General features: G+C 36.4%; 1 protein-coding gene across 1 annotated transcript in view; it reads right to left on the minus strand.

Moving 5' to 3' along the window:
* Cfap95 (cilia and flagella associated protein 95) overlaps window positions 1-4,665 on the minus strand; it is a 63,153-nt gene extending 58,488 nt beyond the window's left edge. The window contains exon 1 of the mRNA XM_027940123.1: window positions 4,514-4,665. Coding sequence (XP_027795924.1) covers window positions 4,514-4,665 — 152 coding nt within the window. The remainder of the gene's footprint in view (window positions 1-4,513) is intronic.
* Between the last annotated feature and the right edge of the window lie 16,037 nt (window positions 4,666-20,702).

The following is a 20,702-nucleotide window of genomic DNA, read 5'->3' on the forward strand; positions in this document are numbered from 1 at the left end:
GTCTCAAATGTACACAAAGTAAGAGTAACTAAGCTTTCTACTGAAGCCCAAGTATATGCTAAATATAGGAGGCTTGATAAGAAAGGAAGCCCTTGTGAATTTCAGCAAAGGGAGCGGCTGCAGTGTGTCATTAGTAAGGGTTTTTTTGTTTTGTTTTGTTTTGTTTTGTTTTGCTTTGCTTTGTTTTTATTCTAGTTCTTGTGTGTATGCAGGAGGCATAAGGAGATAGGATTGTAGGATAGCAAAGATATACATGACTCTGTCTTGGCCCTTAGTGATATGAGCAGTTCTAAATACTTCAGATCAGTATGGAAGGAAATCATTCAGCAAATACTGGAAGAATGACATAGCAAATTAGAAAATCCACACCATTTTCTATTTAAGTATGCTAATGATTGGAACTGGGTTCTCCAATGAATGTGGAGTACTTTAAACACTTATGAGCTCCCAGTCTAAAGAGCACATTAGGATAGAAGTCTGAAGAGCTTCACAGAAAAGATTAGTTTTCACCTTTAATTCTAATTTATTATCTATGCCCAAGTGAGTTTTTGTGAAAATCTTTAGAATTATGAGTTTACCCTCACAATTATCATGTTGTTTCTTCCTTTTTTTTCCTTTCTCTTTCTATTTTCTTCCTATTATAAGGTAGGAGGGAGGGTGTGAAAAGTAAAATACCCAGGTTTTTTAATTTGAGGCTTAGCAAGAAAGAAAAGTAATTGAAATTACAAATACATAAAATTAACCTGAGTCCTTAAAACTAAGTGTCACCATGGAGACTAGAGCAGGAACTGTCTCCATAGAGATCTGAATGATTTTTTTTTTTTTTTTTTTTTTGCTTTAAATTATTATCACTTACTACTGAATGTCAGTTTGGCCAAGGAAAAGATGAGAATGAATGAATGAATGAATGAATGGCATCACAAGAGAATTCATTAAGGGAAAGTCTAAATTGTTCTGGTTCTTATTTTTCCATTATTCCAATGAGTGGGAAGATACCCCAGGAGAAAATTTCCTTTCAAGTTAATTTCCTCTCAGTTTCTAATGGAAACATCTGAGGATAAGGTTCCATAAATGCTACGGAAGGAGTAGTGAAGGATAATTTCTAGAAAATTCAACTCTCATTCAGAAGCTTCAGGTGTGATAATGGCTTTACCACTCTGGTTAAAAGAGAGAGCTCTTGGGCAATGTCTTATCTCCAATTATAGATCTGAGATGTCCCTGAAACAACCATTCTGTTATGATGGACACTTTATGGTGTCCATCATATACAACCATTTTAAAATATATAGAGAAGTCAAGCAGATTTCTATTACATACCCGATAAAAAGAAAAAGATCCAAATGTTTAAGCTGTGTAATCAGAATTAAATCAGAATTTGCTTATTGTAAACCAGTTACAGACTGTATTGTGTATATACAGGTTCAGTAACTTAACTCAGAAAATGTTCAGTTGAGAAGTCACCTAAATGATGCATTTATTATAGATATCAGGTGTTCATCAATTAAACAAAAGACCAATAATAAAAGGCATTAAAATTTAATGTTTTAATATATTATAAAATAAGTTACTAGAAAGTTAACAATGATGACCCAAATGCATAAAAACAAAATGGTCAAGGACATTGTTCTTCCAGAAGTTTACATACTCTGAATTTTATGCAGCTTTTTTAGCACAGATCTTGGTGACTGGTTGGACATGGAAGAAAAACAAGATGTATGTTAGCAGTACAGCCCAGCTGCAGAAAATGTCAGTATTTCTCACATTTTACAGTCGAGTCTCATTATTTACATGTTTTATAAAGTTGCCACCAACACTCCATTAGTGAATTTTGAACCATTTCTCCTAGAGGAAATAGTATTAGATACTTGTGAACCTCTAGTCACAATATTTTCATGGACCAATCAATACATAAACTTGCTTTATGTGCATTTCTTTTTAAAAACAACTTAATATATATTGTTGATTTATGAACTTACAGCCAATAGCAGTATACCCCATACCGGAACAAGGCATATTTACCACACATGATTTTTCTGTAAAGTTTATCACAGCCCTCTTGCACTTAGGCATTCTAGCCAGCACCTTGGTACAATGCTTAAAGCCTGTTTTAACAACAATATCACATATACAAACAAAAACAAATAAATAAAACCATACACACACAAGAAATTCAGAAAAAAAATAGCATTAAATAGATCATGTTTACAGTATGAGAGCAGAAATAAGAATGCAAAGTATGGCTTTGTTTAACCTCAGTTGGGAACACGTGTTGGGAAAAAAAAAATTGATTTTGGCTCTTTTTGTTGCTCTGCCATGTTTGTAAGTGACCATAATAGTGCCTTGATATTGAGTTACAGATTTTAGTAAATAGGTGAAACTAAACACATATACAACCTTCACTGCACTTACTATGTGCCAGACTATATGTTAAAGTATGTGTCACACACTCTAATGGAAAGAGACCGTTAAAGACAGAGGCCCAGAGTGGTTATGTCACTTGCCACATCAATAGCAGCAAAGTTAGTATTCAAACTTAAAGTCCAAGCTTAACAATCATTATGTTATGCTAAATAAATAATACTAGTTCTCATATATTTACTACTTACTTATGTTCCAGGCATGATGATAAATGCTTTACACAAATTATCTCATTGATAAAATGTGTTCCTATCTCTATGTCGCCAACATGTAGCAAAATGTATAACACATAAGTGTTTGGTAAGTTGAATTTAAGTCTTCCTGCTCCCAAATCTTCCTTCTAAAACCAACAGCATGACATTTTCAGCAGCACTGGAATTATTCTGAGTCTTCCGCTACCATTCTCCCCTCACCAGATTCTTCTCCTCTTTCACATTAATGTTCTTCTGTGGCTTTGCTACTGATGTCTATGATGTTCACAAGGCAGCTTTTCAAAGCAATCATAGTGCAGAAAAGAGCAGAAGTACTGTCCCTTTGCAATAGTTCTTGCTCTTTAACAATAACTTCTAGTGGTGATTTATATTATGACCCAAATACTTATGGAGTAACAGAACCACAGAAAAGCCAAGTGTTTTACTTGACAGCCATGAAGTAAGCACTTTATGAACCTAAAAAAAGGATTGTCTGTTTCTAATGTAGCTTTGGATTCCAAATCTATCTAACCTCTCACACTGAGTTCAAAGTAAAGAGAGTCCATTTCAGAGATAAGAAATAAAAGGGTAGGAGGGAGCTTGTGGGAAAGTGGGAAGTAGGATTTAGAAAGCTCACAAGACAGAAACTGCAGGTTATCATATAAATCACATGAATGAATAGAAGCAAGTAGGTCTAGAGTAAAAAATCATTCATCTCCTGTCAAAGGCAAAAGCATAGAGTCAACACGATTTATTTTTTTCTTTTCATTTCTTTCTGTCCAGTTCCCAAAATATTCCAAATACTCAAAAACAATTATTGTCAACTGTATAGCAGGAAAATTGACCACAAAAAAAGGAAGACTCCACTTCTTTCCCAGTTATACATCTTGGTGTTGCTAGTGGTTGCTATAATATTTTATAAAAGAAGAGAATCTCTAATGAATTCTAAGCACAAACTGTAAAGAACAGGAAGCAATCCAAAAGCCTTTTGGAATCAGGCAAAAACAATCTGAGTAAAGGTTCCTAGAGAGAAAAAAAGTTCCATCTTAAAGGGCAAAATACTCAGCTCCTGTGCATTCATAGTTCCCAGGGGAATAAAATCTTTTCTTGCTCAGCCTTTCAACTTTTCAAGAGAAAACACAACCCTGGATTTTGACACGAATTTCCTAGCTTTAAAAGTAGCCATTTTTCTTTTTCTTTAAAAAGAAAAAAAAAATGTAGCAGAATACATTCCAAACAAACTGTGTCTATTGGTCTTACCCAGTGGGAGACTCCAGTGGGCCACCTCTGGTTAGAACAGTCAGTAAATAGCCTGGGGGATACTTTAGGACCTCTTTCAAGTGCCACAACCCAAAACCACTAAGAAAAGGCAGCCAGGAAAGCTAGTCCTCTAGTGGACATCTCCCTGGAACCCTCCAGCCTGAACCTCTGGCTTTCTAATAGCATCTGCCTATAAGTGTTTGTCCCGGGTGATTTCCAAGCCTCTGAAACCACTGGCTGCTTTCTCTGCATGGATGCTGTGAATCCTCAGATGGCCCCGGAGCAGGGCAGCAGAACAGCAGGTCCTGGCATATGCTGGGCCTGGGGTATGCCTACTCCTGGAGAGACTCGCCTCTCCTGCTGCTGCCCAATTCACTTTCACCCTGTTCACGGCTCCTTGAAAGGTCTCTGTTTCCCTTGGCCTTCTGTCTCTTCTACCCTGTTCCATTTATTTCTTTTGCCTCACTTTTTAATTCCTCACTTTATTCTCTTTTTTCCTTCTTCCTCTTCTCTTCTCCCCTTCTTTTGTTACTCTCTTCTGTTCTCACTCTCTTTTCCTCTACTGTTCCCTCTCTGTTCCTCTCCCGTTCCATCCCTACTCCACTTCTCCCTTTCCCCAGCAAAACTGCTGCTAGCTTGCTCACCAGGAATGCACCAACACAGGCTTCGAATATTTCTTGTGATAGGACCGGAGGGTCAGGGAGCCCTTGCGTTCGAACAAGTCCGTGGGTCCGACCTCAAACCAGTATTGATTTCCGTTGTACCACTCCAGGCAGGGGCTATCACCGAGCCGCATGGTCGCTGTGAGTACAGAGGATTTCCCTCTGCACAAGTCCTGCCTGGTGCTACAAGAACCAAGATTCGGCGTCTCTCATCTCCTAAGCAACCTGGGGCGGGGTCAATGGAAGGGCGGAGTCAATGGGGGGGGCGGATCCCTCCAACCTAAAAGCTCTGGTTTCCCAGATAGTATCGTTATGGATGGGAGGCGGCTGCTTGCCAATCTGCAGTGTCACTGATCTGCCTAATTGTAGGAGTGGTATGAGGAGGTAAGGGGCGCGATTTGCAAAGTCCCTGAGCCCTGAGTGGGTCTGTTTCCACTATCCTTGCGGAATTCTTTTTAGCTTCCATTAACTGTAGCCACCACCCTGCTTACAAAGTTTGACTAAATTGTTTCTACACAGCTTGCTAACCTGTGAAAGAGGCACAGAATCATGCAAATCAGCTGAATATGTTGAGCATCAATAAGCTTGGTTGCAGTTTCAGCCTTTCTAAACTTTTCTGAGCACTAGTATTATCCTCTGAAAAAAATTAGAGGAGTAGGGTGGACACAAAAATCTGAGGTCCCTTCAGAAGGAGAGGTGGGAAGATTCCACCTCTGGGCACATCTTAGGACTTGTCATTCAGCTCCCCTAGACTTGCCAAGTTCTCCTTGTTGCAACTTTTGACTTTTTGTGAGAGCACAAATTCATCACGTTATTGTATTATGTGCCATATGTGGGAAGGAGATTCCAGAAAAGATTATGTTCTTGCCTTCAAGAAGTTATTGGATAGCTGTGTTATAGAAAGGTGCTTATTTCATTTTCTACTTCCCAAGAAAATAATATTTGACACATTCAAATTCTCCTCCCCAAACTTAACTGAGCACTTGAGCACTTTAAGGGCATCATCAAACTTATTTATTCCTAACCAGCAAAGTACTTAGAACATAGCTTTTTTTTTTTTCAGAGCATTCAGTGAATGAACAAATATTATTTTTTACCACCTTAGATTTTCCTCAGCTTCCACAGATTCCAGAAGTGTTTGACCTTAAGATCACAAACGCACTAACTTAAGAAGTAAGAGATAATTGACATTATAATAGATTTTCTCATTTACAGAAGATTTATTACAATGTTCCTATAAATACTCATGCACCCTTCTGGATTAGACTTCACAAATTTGATTACACATAACTACTAAGTGATTTTCTGTGGCCTGTGGTGCAGAGTGTGGGCGCCTGTGGTATAAAGTCCGTCCTTCACTAACAGCCACAGTTAAACCACATTATTTAAAACCAAATAAATAGTTCACTGACACAAGCTAAGTGCTTGCAGAGTGCTGACTGCTATTTTAGCCCTTTTCTTTTTGAAGGAATGAAAAAGAAAAATAGAGTTAATTTTAAAAGTCAATAAGATCCACATCAAGTTCAATTCTGTTCAAAGCAGAGCATATTGCTGTTGCTCCAAAACTATTACCACCATTACTAGTGTTTTTGTGTATTTATTTTACTTATGTTTAAAGTAGTAATAATATAGGTGCAAATAAGGTGATAGGTCTTTGCAGATGATTTGACTGAAAGCTGGAAGCTGCCCAGTGCCAAACTCTTTCTGATGTGGGGGAGAGGGGAGTACTACAGAGATTAGAAAGTTTTCAGCACATCTAGGAGCAGTAAATTAAGAAAACAAGCAAACAGACATAGCATTTATTTTAGAGTTCCTTAAACCAAGCCGACAGCCATTTGAGTCTGTGAGTATGCCTCTTTATTATTTTCTTTCTTGTCTGTATCAACTTTTTAAGCTTTATTGCCCTTTGTGTCCACCAAATACTTTTCAACATCCTTGTGCTAGAATGTAGGAGATTAATTCTGATATCCTCAAATTCAGATACATTCCATTCTTTGTGTATACCTCAATGCATTCTGTAGACTCTTTGGTTTCTTGATTCCTTATCAATAAAATAGGAATGGAACAGCAGTTATTACAAAGGGTCTTTGTGAGAATTCCATAAGATAATAAATACACCAAAAGCAGGTAGAATAATACATAATAAATGCTCAGCCCTCGATTGAATGTCATCTCCTGCTGCTATTATTAATATATCATGAATTTCCCTTTATCATTTGGATAACTACCCTAAAATGTGGTTGTAATTATATACAATTCTCTATACTGCTTTTCAAGCTGTATCTGTTTATAAGATTTATTTAAATAAATATAACTTTTATCATTTTTTCTTTCTTTTCCCTTTTTCCCCCAGAATGTCTCACAAAACAACCAGAAAATGGAAAGTAAATTAATGCTAGTTCTGTGCTGCCACAATTGACCAAAGCAGATCAAAGGAAAGATTTTTAACATATTTTAATATGAAATGTAAGTCTGAATCAGAAAAATGTTGGCAAGATATTTGGATATGTTACTAGTGTTAATGAAGTGGTTTTGTATTCAGTAGACTCTTTTCAAAACTATAGCTAAGCTTTGTGCTTTATAAATATGAAACCATTGGTCCTCAACATGAGTTATTCTTGTTTTCCTCAAACTTCATCAAACCATTGAGGTGTAGGGTTAAGCAATATCTTCCATTTACTAACCCTTTTCAGTGTAATAGAGCTCAGGTGGACAAAACGATTTTTCTGTAGGATAAATGGGAATATGTCATGTGAGCCTATTCTAATTTTTGGCAGGGAGTGTGTGTGTGTGTGTGGTGCTGGGAATTAAACCCAGGGCCTTGTGCATGCAAGGCAAACGCTCTACCATGGAGCTATGTTCTCAACACTAAATTTCCTTGTTAGCTTTATCAGATCTCTGAAAAGCCTGCCAAGAACTGGGCAGGACAGCAAACTTAAAAAGGAAAAAAAACAACTAGATATAAAAGGCCCCAGGGGAAAACCTCTTCACTACTTTCTTTCCATTATTGTCCTAAGGACCATATGCCCAAAACCCAGAAAAACTCTGCTGAGGACCTTCCGAAGTCACCAGCAGATGTTCTCCCCCAAAACCCCATTTTTAAAATTATTTCTCTTTGCCAGATGTCTTTCAATTAAGTTAAGACAAAAAAATTTTAAATGACTTAAAATTAATTTCTATCATCTCTATGTCAAATCTTGTTTAAATACATTAAATTTTTGTATTATATTGTATAATACTCAAAAGCTAAAAACCAAGCATTTATATCATAATCAAGGATTACTTTTAGTTCTCCAGGAATAAGGACCTCCTGTCACCACCATATACTCATCCATGGGTACCCTTTTGAATGTTATATTAAAAAAAATTGGAGTCCACCTGTTATATCAAAATAAGAAGTTATTATTCATTCGGATCCTTCACTATGTCACCAGACTTCTATTTTTTTTCTCTCCTCCTCCTTCTTCTTTCCCTTTCCCCACTCTTCCTGTCTCTCCCATGACCTCTTTTCTTCACCTTTCCCTTTATTCTCTCTCCTCCTTTGGTCTCTCCCTGTTTTCTTCCCCACTGCTTTGAGAAGGAATATGAATTTTGGAGGCAGAATCTTGTGCTGGACACCCAATGAAATATGATACAATTCAAAGTTGCATAAAAAAACATAAAAGAAAAATAATGACCTAGAAGCCAAGGGCCAAAATTTATATGAATAAGTTCAGGCTTACGAACTCAACTCCAGCAAGAGCTTTAATCTTCTTTCCTTTAACTATCCATAACTACTGACAGCCTTTTCTAAAACCTTGATGCAGTTCCTCTGTGCTTTTAATTTGGACTGTGAACCAAACATCCACTTGCTCTCAAACCATTATCATTAACTAGTATTGATTAAGTGTCAACATGTAACAGGCATTCTTTCTGGAACTCATGGGGGAGATAAACTTATTAAATATACAGTATTCCATAATTCAACATTTTTCTTATTTCAATATCTAATCCAGGCAATAAGTGAAATTCTTTGGCAGAACTGTCCATAACTATTATCATAAAATTTCAATGTCCTAGATTATTAATGACATGCTCTAACATAAATAGATTAGGGACTACTTTAATATCCTACAAATTGGATATCCTTAGCTTTTCAAAGAAGTAAATATCCATTTTTCAGAAATGATTTGAGCCCTTGGTTTTTTCCTCGTCTCCCTAGTACTACTTTGTTTTTTGTCACCTTCCTTGTTTATTAGCAGCAAGAATGAGATGATTTAGCTACCCATTGGCAGTTCTCATGAAAAGAGTTCAGTGGGGGAATTCCTCAGGGAATAAGCTAGAAAACCTTCTAACCTTATCTGAGAAGGAAAAATCTATGGAAGGAACTGAAAGTTTCCCTGCTTTTCAAGGTGGAATTTCATGTAGTCACCTAATAGCCTTAATGTAAAATTTAATTCAGGAGTTTTCCAAGTAACACTAATGATTTCTAGTTAAAGTTTCTCTAGTATACTCTTGATGACAAAGAACAGAATTAAACCAGTTAGAGGGATTTTGGGACTCATATGACTGGGAATTCCAGATACATCAGGCTTAAGCACATCTGAATCCCAGGGCTGACAGATGCCTTCGGAATGCTGTTACTCTTTCCTGGTTCTGCTTTCTTTCTTGAGTTAGCTAATTCTCAGCCAAGCCCTCCCCAAGATGGCCACTGACATGCACTGTCCCCTCACTCCCCCGTGGCATGCAGTGCTTCCCTTTCCTCTAGAACCAACGAAAAGTCCTGGATGCTAATTGGCCTGCTTGACTCTTATGATCTATACTGAAAAAAAATCACTAGATCCCGGAGTGATGCAGTACTTCTAGCTAGGTCTGGGTCATAGGCTTCCTTTTAGAGATGACAGTCTAGACCAAAAGCATGAGATTGGACTAAAGGGAAAGATAGGATGCTCTTCCAGAATAAGGGGAAAGCAAACAACAGATTCCCCCCTGTCAATAACAATAAGACATCTCATCCATCACTGCATTTTATTCTTCCTTGGCCCTCACAAAATATACGTGGGGTTATCATAGTCATTAGGGTTCTCCATAATCATATAAATGTATAAAAGGAGATTTGTTGTGGGAATTGGCTTATGCAACTATAAAAGCCAAGAAGTCTTACTACCGACAATCAGAAACTGGAGAACCAGGAAAGCTAACCCAGTAATTCAGTTTTAGATGAAAGGCCTGAGAACCAGGGATGGCCTCTGGTGTACGTCTCAGAATCTGAAAGCTGAAGAACTTTCAGGAGCTGTGATGTCTGAGGGCAGAAGATATATGTCTCAGTTCAGAAAGAGAGATTTTGCCCTTCCTCCACCTTTTTGTTCTAATTGAGCTGTCAGTGAACTGGAGGATGCTATATACCGTAGGTATATATAATCTTTGGTTTGCAGGAATCTGGCCTCTAGAACTACAGGTTTATTTCCTCAGCTTAACCATTGCTCCTGTAACTTTTCTATCCTTTGGGTGTGTTATGACTTTCCACCTAAGGTGTGAGGAAGTTGGCCAACTAGCACTGTTTCCAAAGTTCCTCCCTTGTTAACTTCCTATGAAATGATGCAATTTAATTTTCCAAGACTTGCATTAAAAAGGAAAGAAAGAGGGGAAGGAAGGAAGGAAGGAAGGAAGGAAGGAAGGAAGGAAGGAAGGAAGGAAGGAAGGAAAGCTTAGGTCTCTTGTTCCTTTGCTTTAGCAAGTAATTTCAAATCTTCCTTCTGTCTTAAAGAACATCTGTCCTACAATGTGCCTTTCTTTGCTCCCATCCTCTCTGTCTGGCTTATTGTCCTTCTCTGGGTAATACTATCTCCTGTAATGTGTCTACTGTCCCTGAAAGGACTAGAGAAATCAAGTCTTTCTTCCTCAGAGTTCTATTGTCACTGTAGAATCCAGAGATGAAAAGGAGTATCTAGTTTCCTAAAACATTTCAACATAAACTTTTTAAAAATATTTTTAGTTATAGATGGCACAATGCCTTTATTTTATTTATTTATATTTAAGTCGTGCTGAGGATCAAACCCTGTGCCTCACACATACTACGCAAGTGCTCTATCATTGACCTCAACATAAACTTACATTCCACAGTGAAAAATCAAATACTTTGTTTCCCCACATGCTATGATTTCAGAACAAGTATATTTTTCTTTCAAATAAAATTCTAAGGAAAAAATTAACAATATTTGAATGTCTTATACAAAAATATTCTAAAGCATGTATCCAGTTCTATCAAGAAAAAAAAAAAAAAAAATATATATATATATATATATATATATATATATATATATATATATATATACACATATATATTTTTTTAAATACTTGAACCCTGAAACACATTTTAGATTTCATTATATGGTTTATAGTATGTTATCTCTTCTCATTTATCACTGTCTGTTCTACTTTAAGAGAAACCAAATCCCTATTTCTGACGGAACCTTACCAATTATTATAGAAATATGCATCTCATTTTATCCCAATGTATATATGCATGAGAGGAATACTTTGCATAAAAATTAATTTCCTATTTTTCTTGGTTTAGTTTGGAAGTAAAATAAGCTAATGATTACTTTGATTCACTGGTTTGAAAGGTTTATTCAATACTATAACATAAAGTTTCCTTTCACATAGTCAGAATGTGGGATAAGTAGCTGTTCCAGGTGGCTACAATTTCTTATTTAAAGGGAGGAGAGAGAGAGAGAGAGAGAGAGAGAGAGAGAGAGAGAGAGAGAGAATGAATATGAGTCATGGAACTAGCCAGTCTTGAATCTATGCACTTCTATGGCATCTTAGCCAAAGTTCAAATGCAGAGGATATTTATTCTGCATCTACATGATCACAGGAGGGATATTTTATTTCCAAGGCATACAATTCCCATTTGTACAAGTTCTATGTTCTGTTCAGCTGAGTGAACCCTCCTGATAGATCCACTTGTTGGTTCAGCTTCTGCAAGACAAAAGATAAGTCTTATTTTGTTCTCTCATGATATCCTTCCACATATTTGAAGAGAAATCACAAACCTCCTCTTTTTTTTTTTCACATAAAGTAAGCAAATCTGGCTGCTCTGTGTCTTTGTTATGGTTTGATCCTCCAAGCTGGGCAGCATCACTTTGGTCATGACCTCCTTAAAAATATCTCTCAGAAAAGGGCACTGATTTTACACTGATGACATTGAGATCAGTGGAGACATTGTCTCCCAAACATCTGATTCTGTACTTTTATAAACATGGACTAAGCGGGGAGGGAGGAAGAAGGAAAGAATGGAAGCAAGAGAAGGAAAGGAAGAAGGAAGAAGGAGAAGTCAGATGAAGGCTAATGTTAGGGTCAGAGCAACCAGGAGACCAAGCTCTTAACCTCTAGCAAGATACAAGGACTTATACCATTGAGCCAGGGATGTCTGAAGGAGCTTTGAAAATACAAATCTTCTCTGAAGCAAAATATCCCCAAGTTAGGCTCTTAGGATTCCCCCCAATTAAATTTAACAAATGATACCTCACCAGACAATATTACCCAATGTAGAGAGAAACAGGCTAGGGTGAGCAAGACCACAGAAATGGATTTTGATCCCTCTTTTCCTAACTCTGAAATATCAATTATTAGGCACAGAATGTAAAATAACTTTGAAAGGGGGTTCAAAAGAAACAAACATTGGAATAATAAAACAGTCCAGTAAAGGAATGAAACACCATCAAAAATTATCAAAGAAGGGCTGGGGATATAGCTCAGTTGGTAGAGTACTGGCCTTGCATGCACAAGGACCTGGGTTCAGTCCCCAGCATCACACCCCCCCAAAAAAAAATGATCAGAGAAACTTTCAGTGTGAACATGGCTACACTAACCTGCAGTTTGCTCTTTTCATCAAGAAAAATTTTGGAAAGCCAAAAGGCATGTGGAAAACAAAATTCTAATATGGTAAAATTAAGTGAGAAACTAAGATATTTGTAAAGGATGCTGAGAAATGGTATTCCTTTAAGAGTCATGTGGGGCTGGAGTTGTGGCTTAGTTGTGGTACTTACTGAGAATGTGTGAGGCACTGGGTTCAATCCTCAGCATTACCTAAATAAATAAATAAAATAAAGGTATCATGTCCATCTACAATGAAAAATATTTTTTAAAGAGACTCATGTGGGCTGGGCATCTTAGCCAAAGTTGAAATGCAGAGGATATTATTCTGCATCTACATGATCACAGGAGGGATATTTTATTTCCAAGGCAGATAATTCCCATTTGTACAAGTTCTATGTTCTGTTGAGCTGAGTGAACCCTCCTGATAGATCCACTTGTTGGTTCAGTTTCTGCAAGACAAACGATAAGTCTTATTTCGTTCTCTCATGATATCCTTCCACATATTTGAAGAGAAATCAGCAATAGAGCGCTCTCCTAGCACGTGTGAGGCCCTGGGTTTGATCCTCAGAACCATATAAGATAAAATAAAGATATTGTGTCCATCTACAACTAAAAAATAAATATTAAAAAAAAAGAGAGAGAGACTCATGTGATAGTAAGTGGAAAGAAGCCTTAGTAATGTAGTAGGCAGGATCCTGAAATGCATACCTCCACCCCGAGATTTTCTGCCCTAATCTGAGGGAATATGAATAAGATATACGTAATATCACCCTGTGATTATGTCACATTGCACAACAAAGGAAATTTTGCTGATGTAATTTAAGAGTACTAACCAGTTGACTTTGAGTTAATCAAAAGACAGATCACCCCAAGCGGTTTTAATCAATCATGTGAGCTCTTTGAGAGTTGAGTTTACTCTGGCTGGTGGTACAGGGAAAGTCAGATCTGAAACTTCCAGATAAGAGCCCAGTTCATTTTACATCTTGATTTTGACCTGTTGAGGCCCTAATCAGGGAAAGCCTTCTCAGGCTTTTGTCCTGTAGAACTGTAAACTAATACATGGGTATTGCTTTAAGCCATTACATCTGTGATAATTTGTTATGCAGCAATAAGAGACTAAAATACATATTTAAGAATATACTTTTTTAAAAAAAAATCCTGAGTTGAAGAAACTATGCCCAATGAGAAGAAAATGCATTGAGAAGAGACCCCCTTATGACTGACAATAGTAGGAAAAGGGCTGAAAAGAACTTACTAGATTATACTCCCAGCAGAGTAAATGAGTCTACCTCTCATTATCTTTACCAACATTTTAATTGTTTCCATCAACATAAAATTATATCCTTTGTTTCATTTTAATTTTTCTGAACCTGAATTATACTTATTTGATATTACTATTGCAATATATAATCTGATTATTTGTGTTTTCCTGGTGTATCTTGGGTTTATCTTTTTGTACTCTGCCTTCAAGAGTTACTTAGGATGGAGTTCATTTATAGATAGAATATAGTTAACCTTGTTTTCACAGGTGAGGTTAAACAATTTCTCTTGGTTATTATATCTCATTATATATTATATATTCATACATCTCTGATAACTTAGAGAAAAAAAACTATGGCCTCAGTTAATGAAAGCAGAAATGTTTCTAAATCAATGGTAAGAAAACATTGCTAAAGTTTCATTATTGTACAAGAGGAGTGGGAGAGGGAGGCTGAGAGCCATCAAATGCTACCTTTTTAAATATATGGATAAAAATCAATTCAATAATGACATTATCTTCTTTCTTTTCTTATAACTTTTTTTGCTTTCTTTTTTATTTTTGTCTCATAGACTCTGCAATATTTGCTAGCATATTTTTCATTAATAAAAAATTATGTTACATTTTTATTTTTATTAGTAGTTCCTATGAAGTTTTATAACATTTTCTTTAAACTGTACTTCCCTATTTATCAAGATCAGGAATGAAATGTTACCTTTGATATTATTCAAGATGATGGTGCTGAAAACAAGGTATGACATCAACAAATGCTTATCTGATTAGATTGAGTTGGAATTCATTTGTTCCTCAATCTCCATTTAAATTATTTGAGAGATGGGATTCATACATCTCTGATAGCTTAAAGGAAAAAAAAACTATGGCCTCAGGTAATGAAAGCAGAAATGTTTCTAAAGCAATGGTAAGAAAACATTGCTAAAGTTTCATTATTGTACAAGAGGAGTGGGAAAGGGAGGCTGAGAGCCATCAAATGCTACCTTTTTAAATATATGGACAAAAATCAATTCAATAGTTGACAATCAATCTCTCTGCCTGTTCAAACAAGACCCAAGAGAAGATGATTGGTTCATTTATCTGAAGTGTCTTTTGCTTCCTGCTTGTCTAAACTCCCACGCCTGGAATATAGCAGTACCTCCACAATTCCCAGAAAGAATCTCTGAGTCTTGCATGTGACATGCTGTCTAAAGGCAATTTGACTGTCATGATAGATCATAATCAAGCCCTTCAGTGAGTTGCCTGACTTGTCACTACAGCAGCACTAATAGCTTTATTTGGATGACACAGTCCTAAATCACTAAATCTGAGAGCATTAGAAAGCAGTTTCAAAGACTTGCACACTGGTTGCATTAAGATCTGTAGATAAAATATGACCATGAAGGTGGTTTGGGAGAAAAAAAAAACAGTTGTCACTTCTATTTTCCTTCCATTTCCTGCCAATATTACTTTTCCAATTGCCAGACAAGCTTTATAGCAGATCTCAGACTTTGACTCTCAGATGCCTCAGGAAGACGCCTATTCTTGCTCTGCAATGCCAAGTTTAAGTATACTTGGACCAGGATGCAGCAGTTCAGGGAGACCAAAGGTGACAAATGGGACTGTTCATGCCTGGGTTTACTATACTGTATTTATTGCCTCCTGTAACCATACATACATATATTATATTAAAAAATTAAATATGGAAGTGAACTATGAATTATTGCCAGAAAATCAACTAGCCCAGAAAGTCAGCCTCTGTAAGTCAGATTTGTAGGGTAGTCGGACTGCTAACTCTAGTGACAGTCCAGGAGGACAATGAATTCTGTCAACTCCAAATGACCAGGACTTGATTATTAACTGATAGTTTCCTTACTTTTTGTTCCCAACCTACTTTTCCCCATGCCAGCAGCCTCCAATTGGGGCATAATTTAAACCTTCTCTTTTCTCCACTCCTATGCCTAACTTTGAGTCTCTTCACAAAGTGCAAATGATGGTGACTGACTCCCTCAATATAGCAAGCTCTCAATAAATGGCCTTTGCTTGTTCTCATTTTGTTGGTCTTCATTTATTTCCACAGTAAAAAGTTGGTTTAAATTTGGTGCTCCTGGCTCTAATGAAGTGGTCCCCAGCACAAATTAAGATTAGCAAACTTAGAGAACTGATATAGTCTTGTGCATGTAAACCAAGATGTAAAAAGAAGAGCCATTAAACCTCTAGAAGGGCTGATTATTAGCTTTCCTCAGATGTAGTCCAGTGCAACTATGAACACTGTGGTGAGGATTTCGGAAGACTAAACCTCCATCTTTCTGAATGATGCAGCTGATCTCTGTGATGTATATCATAACTCTAATGAGTTCCTTTTAGATCATTTAGATAGTTAGACCATGTTTAATCTACCTAAGAAGTATGTGTCTGGTCTTCCCATCAGTCTGAGCTCATAAGTGACACTTGTAAACACAGTGGTCATGCACTTTGTGCTTCTCAGATTGGTTCAGTAGGGGTTATTAAGGGATGAATATCAAGTTTTTGTCTTCTGCTCATGACTAGAATTTATAAGTAGATAAACATGTATGGTAGTAGTTCTTAACCAGGGACCAGGAATCGTGTAGGGCATTCCTGGAAGAGACAGCAGCATAAGAAAAGCAAGGAGGTAGAAAGGTACAGAGCAATGGTGGCTTCCAGAGGTCTCCAAATATGCCTCATGAGTTTTTTTTTAATCTAATTTCAAATGCAAACTTCCAGCTTCTACAGACAGATGGATTATTGGAGGGAAAGGCTCTGAAGTAGTCACTTTTCCCTGAGGGGAGATTTTTTAAGACCCTTATTCTGGGTTGTCTTGTACTGAAGGGAACAAACAACATCTATAAGGCTCAATTAGCTCCACGACATCCCTCTTTGCTTGTTGTTCTCCTTCATTTCCCTTGTGAAAGGACCCAAGTCAGATTTGACTCTAGTGGAAACTTGGTGCAGTCTAGATGTCTACTTTCAAAACTTTGGGATCTAAATATCTCAACAAATATATTTAGAGGGAATCTTATGAAACAATTGTTTGCTAAATATGAATGTCTACTCTCCCTGCATTGTCAATTCTTTGGTATTTGTCACAGTTGCTAAAATTTATGTCATCATCTTTATCAGAGATCCCAATTCTGTTGATTTGGAATTTATCATTCAAAGTTAAATTATCTTATCTATGTTTTATATATGTACATCATAGAAGGAAGAAAGGAAGGAAGAAAAAGAGGAAATGAAGGAGGGAAAGAAGATAGGGAGGTAGAGAGGAAGAAAAATAGGAGGAGGGAAGGAAGAAAAATCACAATACCAATAACAGTGGTATTTTTGTTGATGTTTTTGTTAGGTACCAGGGATTGAACTCAGGGGCACTCAACCACTGAGCCACATCCCCAGTCCTATTGTATATTTTATTTATAGAGACAGGGTCTCACTTAGTTGCTTAGCGCCTCACCATTGCTGAGGCTGGCTTTGAACTTGCAATCCTCTTGCCTCAGCCTCCCAAACCGCTGATATTACAGGATTACGGGCATGTGCCACTGCACCTGGCTAATAACACTAATATTTTGGTATTAAACCTTCCAATCTGTTAGTTGTTGTTATGCAATCACAATATATACAACATCTTGTAACTTTCTTTGATCAACAATGTTAACATTTTGCATGTCAGTAAACATTTTATGATGTAATAGTTAATGACAAGAGAATACTTGATTGGGTAGAGTTATTTCCTATTATTTACTATAATGAATGCAGCCATTAGCTTTCTTATAACTAAATCTTTTCATGTGTATAAAATGAATTCCATATAATAATGTAGAAATTGAACTTATGGATTAAAAACTAAGCACATCTTTAAGAGTTTGATCTTTTATCAAAGAGCCCTCCAGAAAGCTTATAAAAAAATTATAGTCCTTCCAGCAGTAACTGGGTGTACTAATTCCTCATATTCCTTTTGTTATGAGTATTATATTTAAGATGTTCTTTCCCTACCCCTCTTTTGGCCCTTCTTTCCATTCTACTTCTTGCCAACTATAGTCACAATAATACACCAGAATTTTGCTAAGAGTAATTTTTTAAAATTTTATAAACAAAGAAGCAATGCAAAAACCAGTGACACACAAAATCTTAAGGTTGTGATTTCAGCCTCTCCAGGACACATCAGAGGCCTTGGGGTAAAATATCTGGGCAAGGATAATGAGAAAATTTTAAATGTTCATTAGAGAAAGACACCAAATAGAGTGATAGACAATTCATTGGGACAATTAAACCAATATTTTACATCATCTTTAGATATTATATCCAACATAGACATTTTTCCTACTATGATTTGAATACAGTTTAAGTGGTTCTCCAAAAGTTTGTATTCCATTAATTTTGTCCCCAGCATGATGAAGTTGACAGGTATTGAAACTTTTAGGAGGTGAGGACTAGTATAAATAGGTCATGAGAGGACAGTACCACCCTCAGCCATTAATGCTCGTCTCACAGAGTGAATTACTTCTTAAGCAATTATATGTTATATAAAAAGAGTAAGCCTAGACCCTGAATTTCTCTCGCTTCCTGCCTTGTCATGTGATATCTCTCTCAATGCTCTTGAATCTCCAGAATTGTGAACTAAATAAATCTTTTTAAATAAAAGTACATAGTCTCAGGTATTTTATTATAGCAACAAAAATTCCTGAACTCCACAATTACATTTACTATATGCAGAATCTAAAAATATTGAACTCATAGAAACAGACAGCAGCAGAATGATGATTACCAGAGGGTGAAGTAGGGATGGGATAGGGGAGATGTTGGTCAAAAATAAAATTTCATTTAGATAAGAGGAATACATTCAAAAGATCTATTGTACAACATGCCAACTATAGTTATAATATAACATAATAACCCTCTATTTTCAATATTTCAAGTACTTTTCGTTGTAGATAGACACAACAAGCAATGCTGAGAATCGAACCCAGGGCCTCACACGTGTTAGGCAAACACTCTACCACTGAGCCACAACCCCAGCCCTACTTTTTTCAATATTTCCACTTGTTTAAGTATTTCATCATCACACGACCAACATACTGTTCCTTAGTAAATCAATTCATCCTACCTTCAAAATATATCCATATTTGGCCCATTTTTCTCCAATGAGGGCAATCATTCCTATCTCCTGTCTGGCAATAGACTTCATTTTTCTCACTATTTCTATTATAATCCAGTCTTCTCAGAGTCATAAGAAGGCAACGATCACAGTATGTCATCTCCCAGCATAAAATAATTACAATGGCTTCTTATGGCTCTTGCAATAAAATCTAAATTCTTTCTGTGGCATACAAGCCCTTACATATAAATGCGATCCTGCCTATTTCTCCAACTCCATTTGGTACTACCCACACCTCCCCCATCACTTCACACTAACCATAGTGGCATCGTTTCTGGTCCCATAGCATGACGGATTCTTTTCTACATAAGACGGTTTGTTTTTGCAGTTCTGTGCTTCTTAACCATGCTTCTCCATGTATTTTACATGGGCAACCCTTTCCATCTGTGAAGTCTCATCCCAGAGCCTCCTTGAGTACCCTGCCTTAAGTTACCACCATCCACCAACTCATTTACTCTCTATCACACAACTCTAACTTTTACTTTGTTAGAAAAACAAACCTACAATTTTTATTTCTTTACCTTATTACTGTTTTATTTTGTTTGCATTGTTTCACATTGTTCATTGTTACTTTGTTATTGCCTCTCTAGAATGTAGTCAGAGTCTAGAGACTTAGTTTACATTGACCCGCCATATATCCAGCACCATCTAGTAGCATGCCTGGCACACTGTTTACACTTACAAAATGTTTGATGAATGGATAAAAGGGAAGATATATTAATGATCAAATAAAACCATATTTTTTTCTGACAGTGATTTTTTAAAACAAATTAATGCAATCATTATGGACATAACCAAAGTATTATTTTATTTTTAAATCATTTTAATTTGGTGAAAAGGAGTATAGAATTATTTAAATATTCTAAATTCTATTTAATCATTGACCCCTGATTATTAGAAATTGAGCTTTTACCGTTTTTCATTATTATAAGCAATATTACCATGTATTAACTTGAAGCTAATAAAGTAAGTTTGCTAGATTAAAATCTTTTTATGTTTCATCAAATTTATGTCCAGAAATATTTTTAAAAATTGATTCGTTACCAGCAGTGAATTAAAGTTTTTATCTATATGCAATATCAGATTGTATTCTATAATTTTTCAGGGACGAATCAATGAAAAAATTTAAATATTCTTACACAAAGTTCTGAGGATTTCTTAGAAGTGGATTTAAAAGTTAAAGCATTTAAGATACAGGTGTTTGGAGTTGCTTCATTTTGAATAAATTTGTCACTAAAATAACTCGTTTCTCTTCTACATGTTTTATGAGAAAAGGCACAAGGGAAACTATTATTGGCTATTTAAAGTTAAAAAAGTAGAAACCTCAAAAAATTAAACAATAAGATAACAAATAACCCAATCAACAAATGGGCCAAGGACCTGAACAGACACTTCACAGAGGAGGACATACAATCAATCAACAAGTACATGAAAAAATGCTCACCATCTCTAGCAGTCAGAGAAATGCAAATCAAAACCACCCTAAGATACCATCTCACTCCAGTTAGATTGGCAGCCATTATGAAGTCAAACAACAACAAGTGCTGGCGAGGATGTGGGCAAAAGTGTACACTTGTACACTGCTGATGGAACTGCAAATTGGTGCGGCCAATTTGGAAAGCAGTATGGAGATACCTGGGAAAGCTGGGAATGGATCCACCATTTGACCCAGCTATCGCCCTCCTCGGACTATTCCCTGAGGATCTTAAAAGAGCGTACTATAGGGATACTGCCACATCAATGATCATAGCGGCACCTGCAGACATAAGGGTAGCATTACTATTAGCAGAGCCTCTTTCTCATACTAGTGTTTTTCAAGGCTCTCTTTCCAAATACCCATCTTTTTTCCTAGGGCAATTATAGCCTTCCTTATTTTCACTTAAATAGGCAAC

Source organism: Marmota flaviventris, chromosome 13 (genome assembly GCF_047511675.1).
Source record: "Marmota flaviventris isolate mMarFla1 chromosome 13, mMarFla1.hap1, whole genome shotgun sequence".
Taxonomy (NCBI): domain Eukaryota; kingdom Metazoa; phylum Chordata; class Mammalia; order Rodentia; family Sciuridae; genus Marmota; species Marmota flaviventris.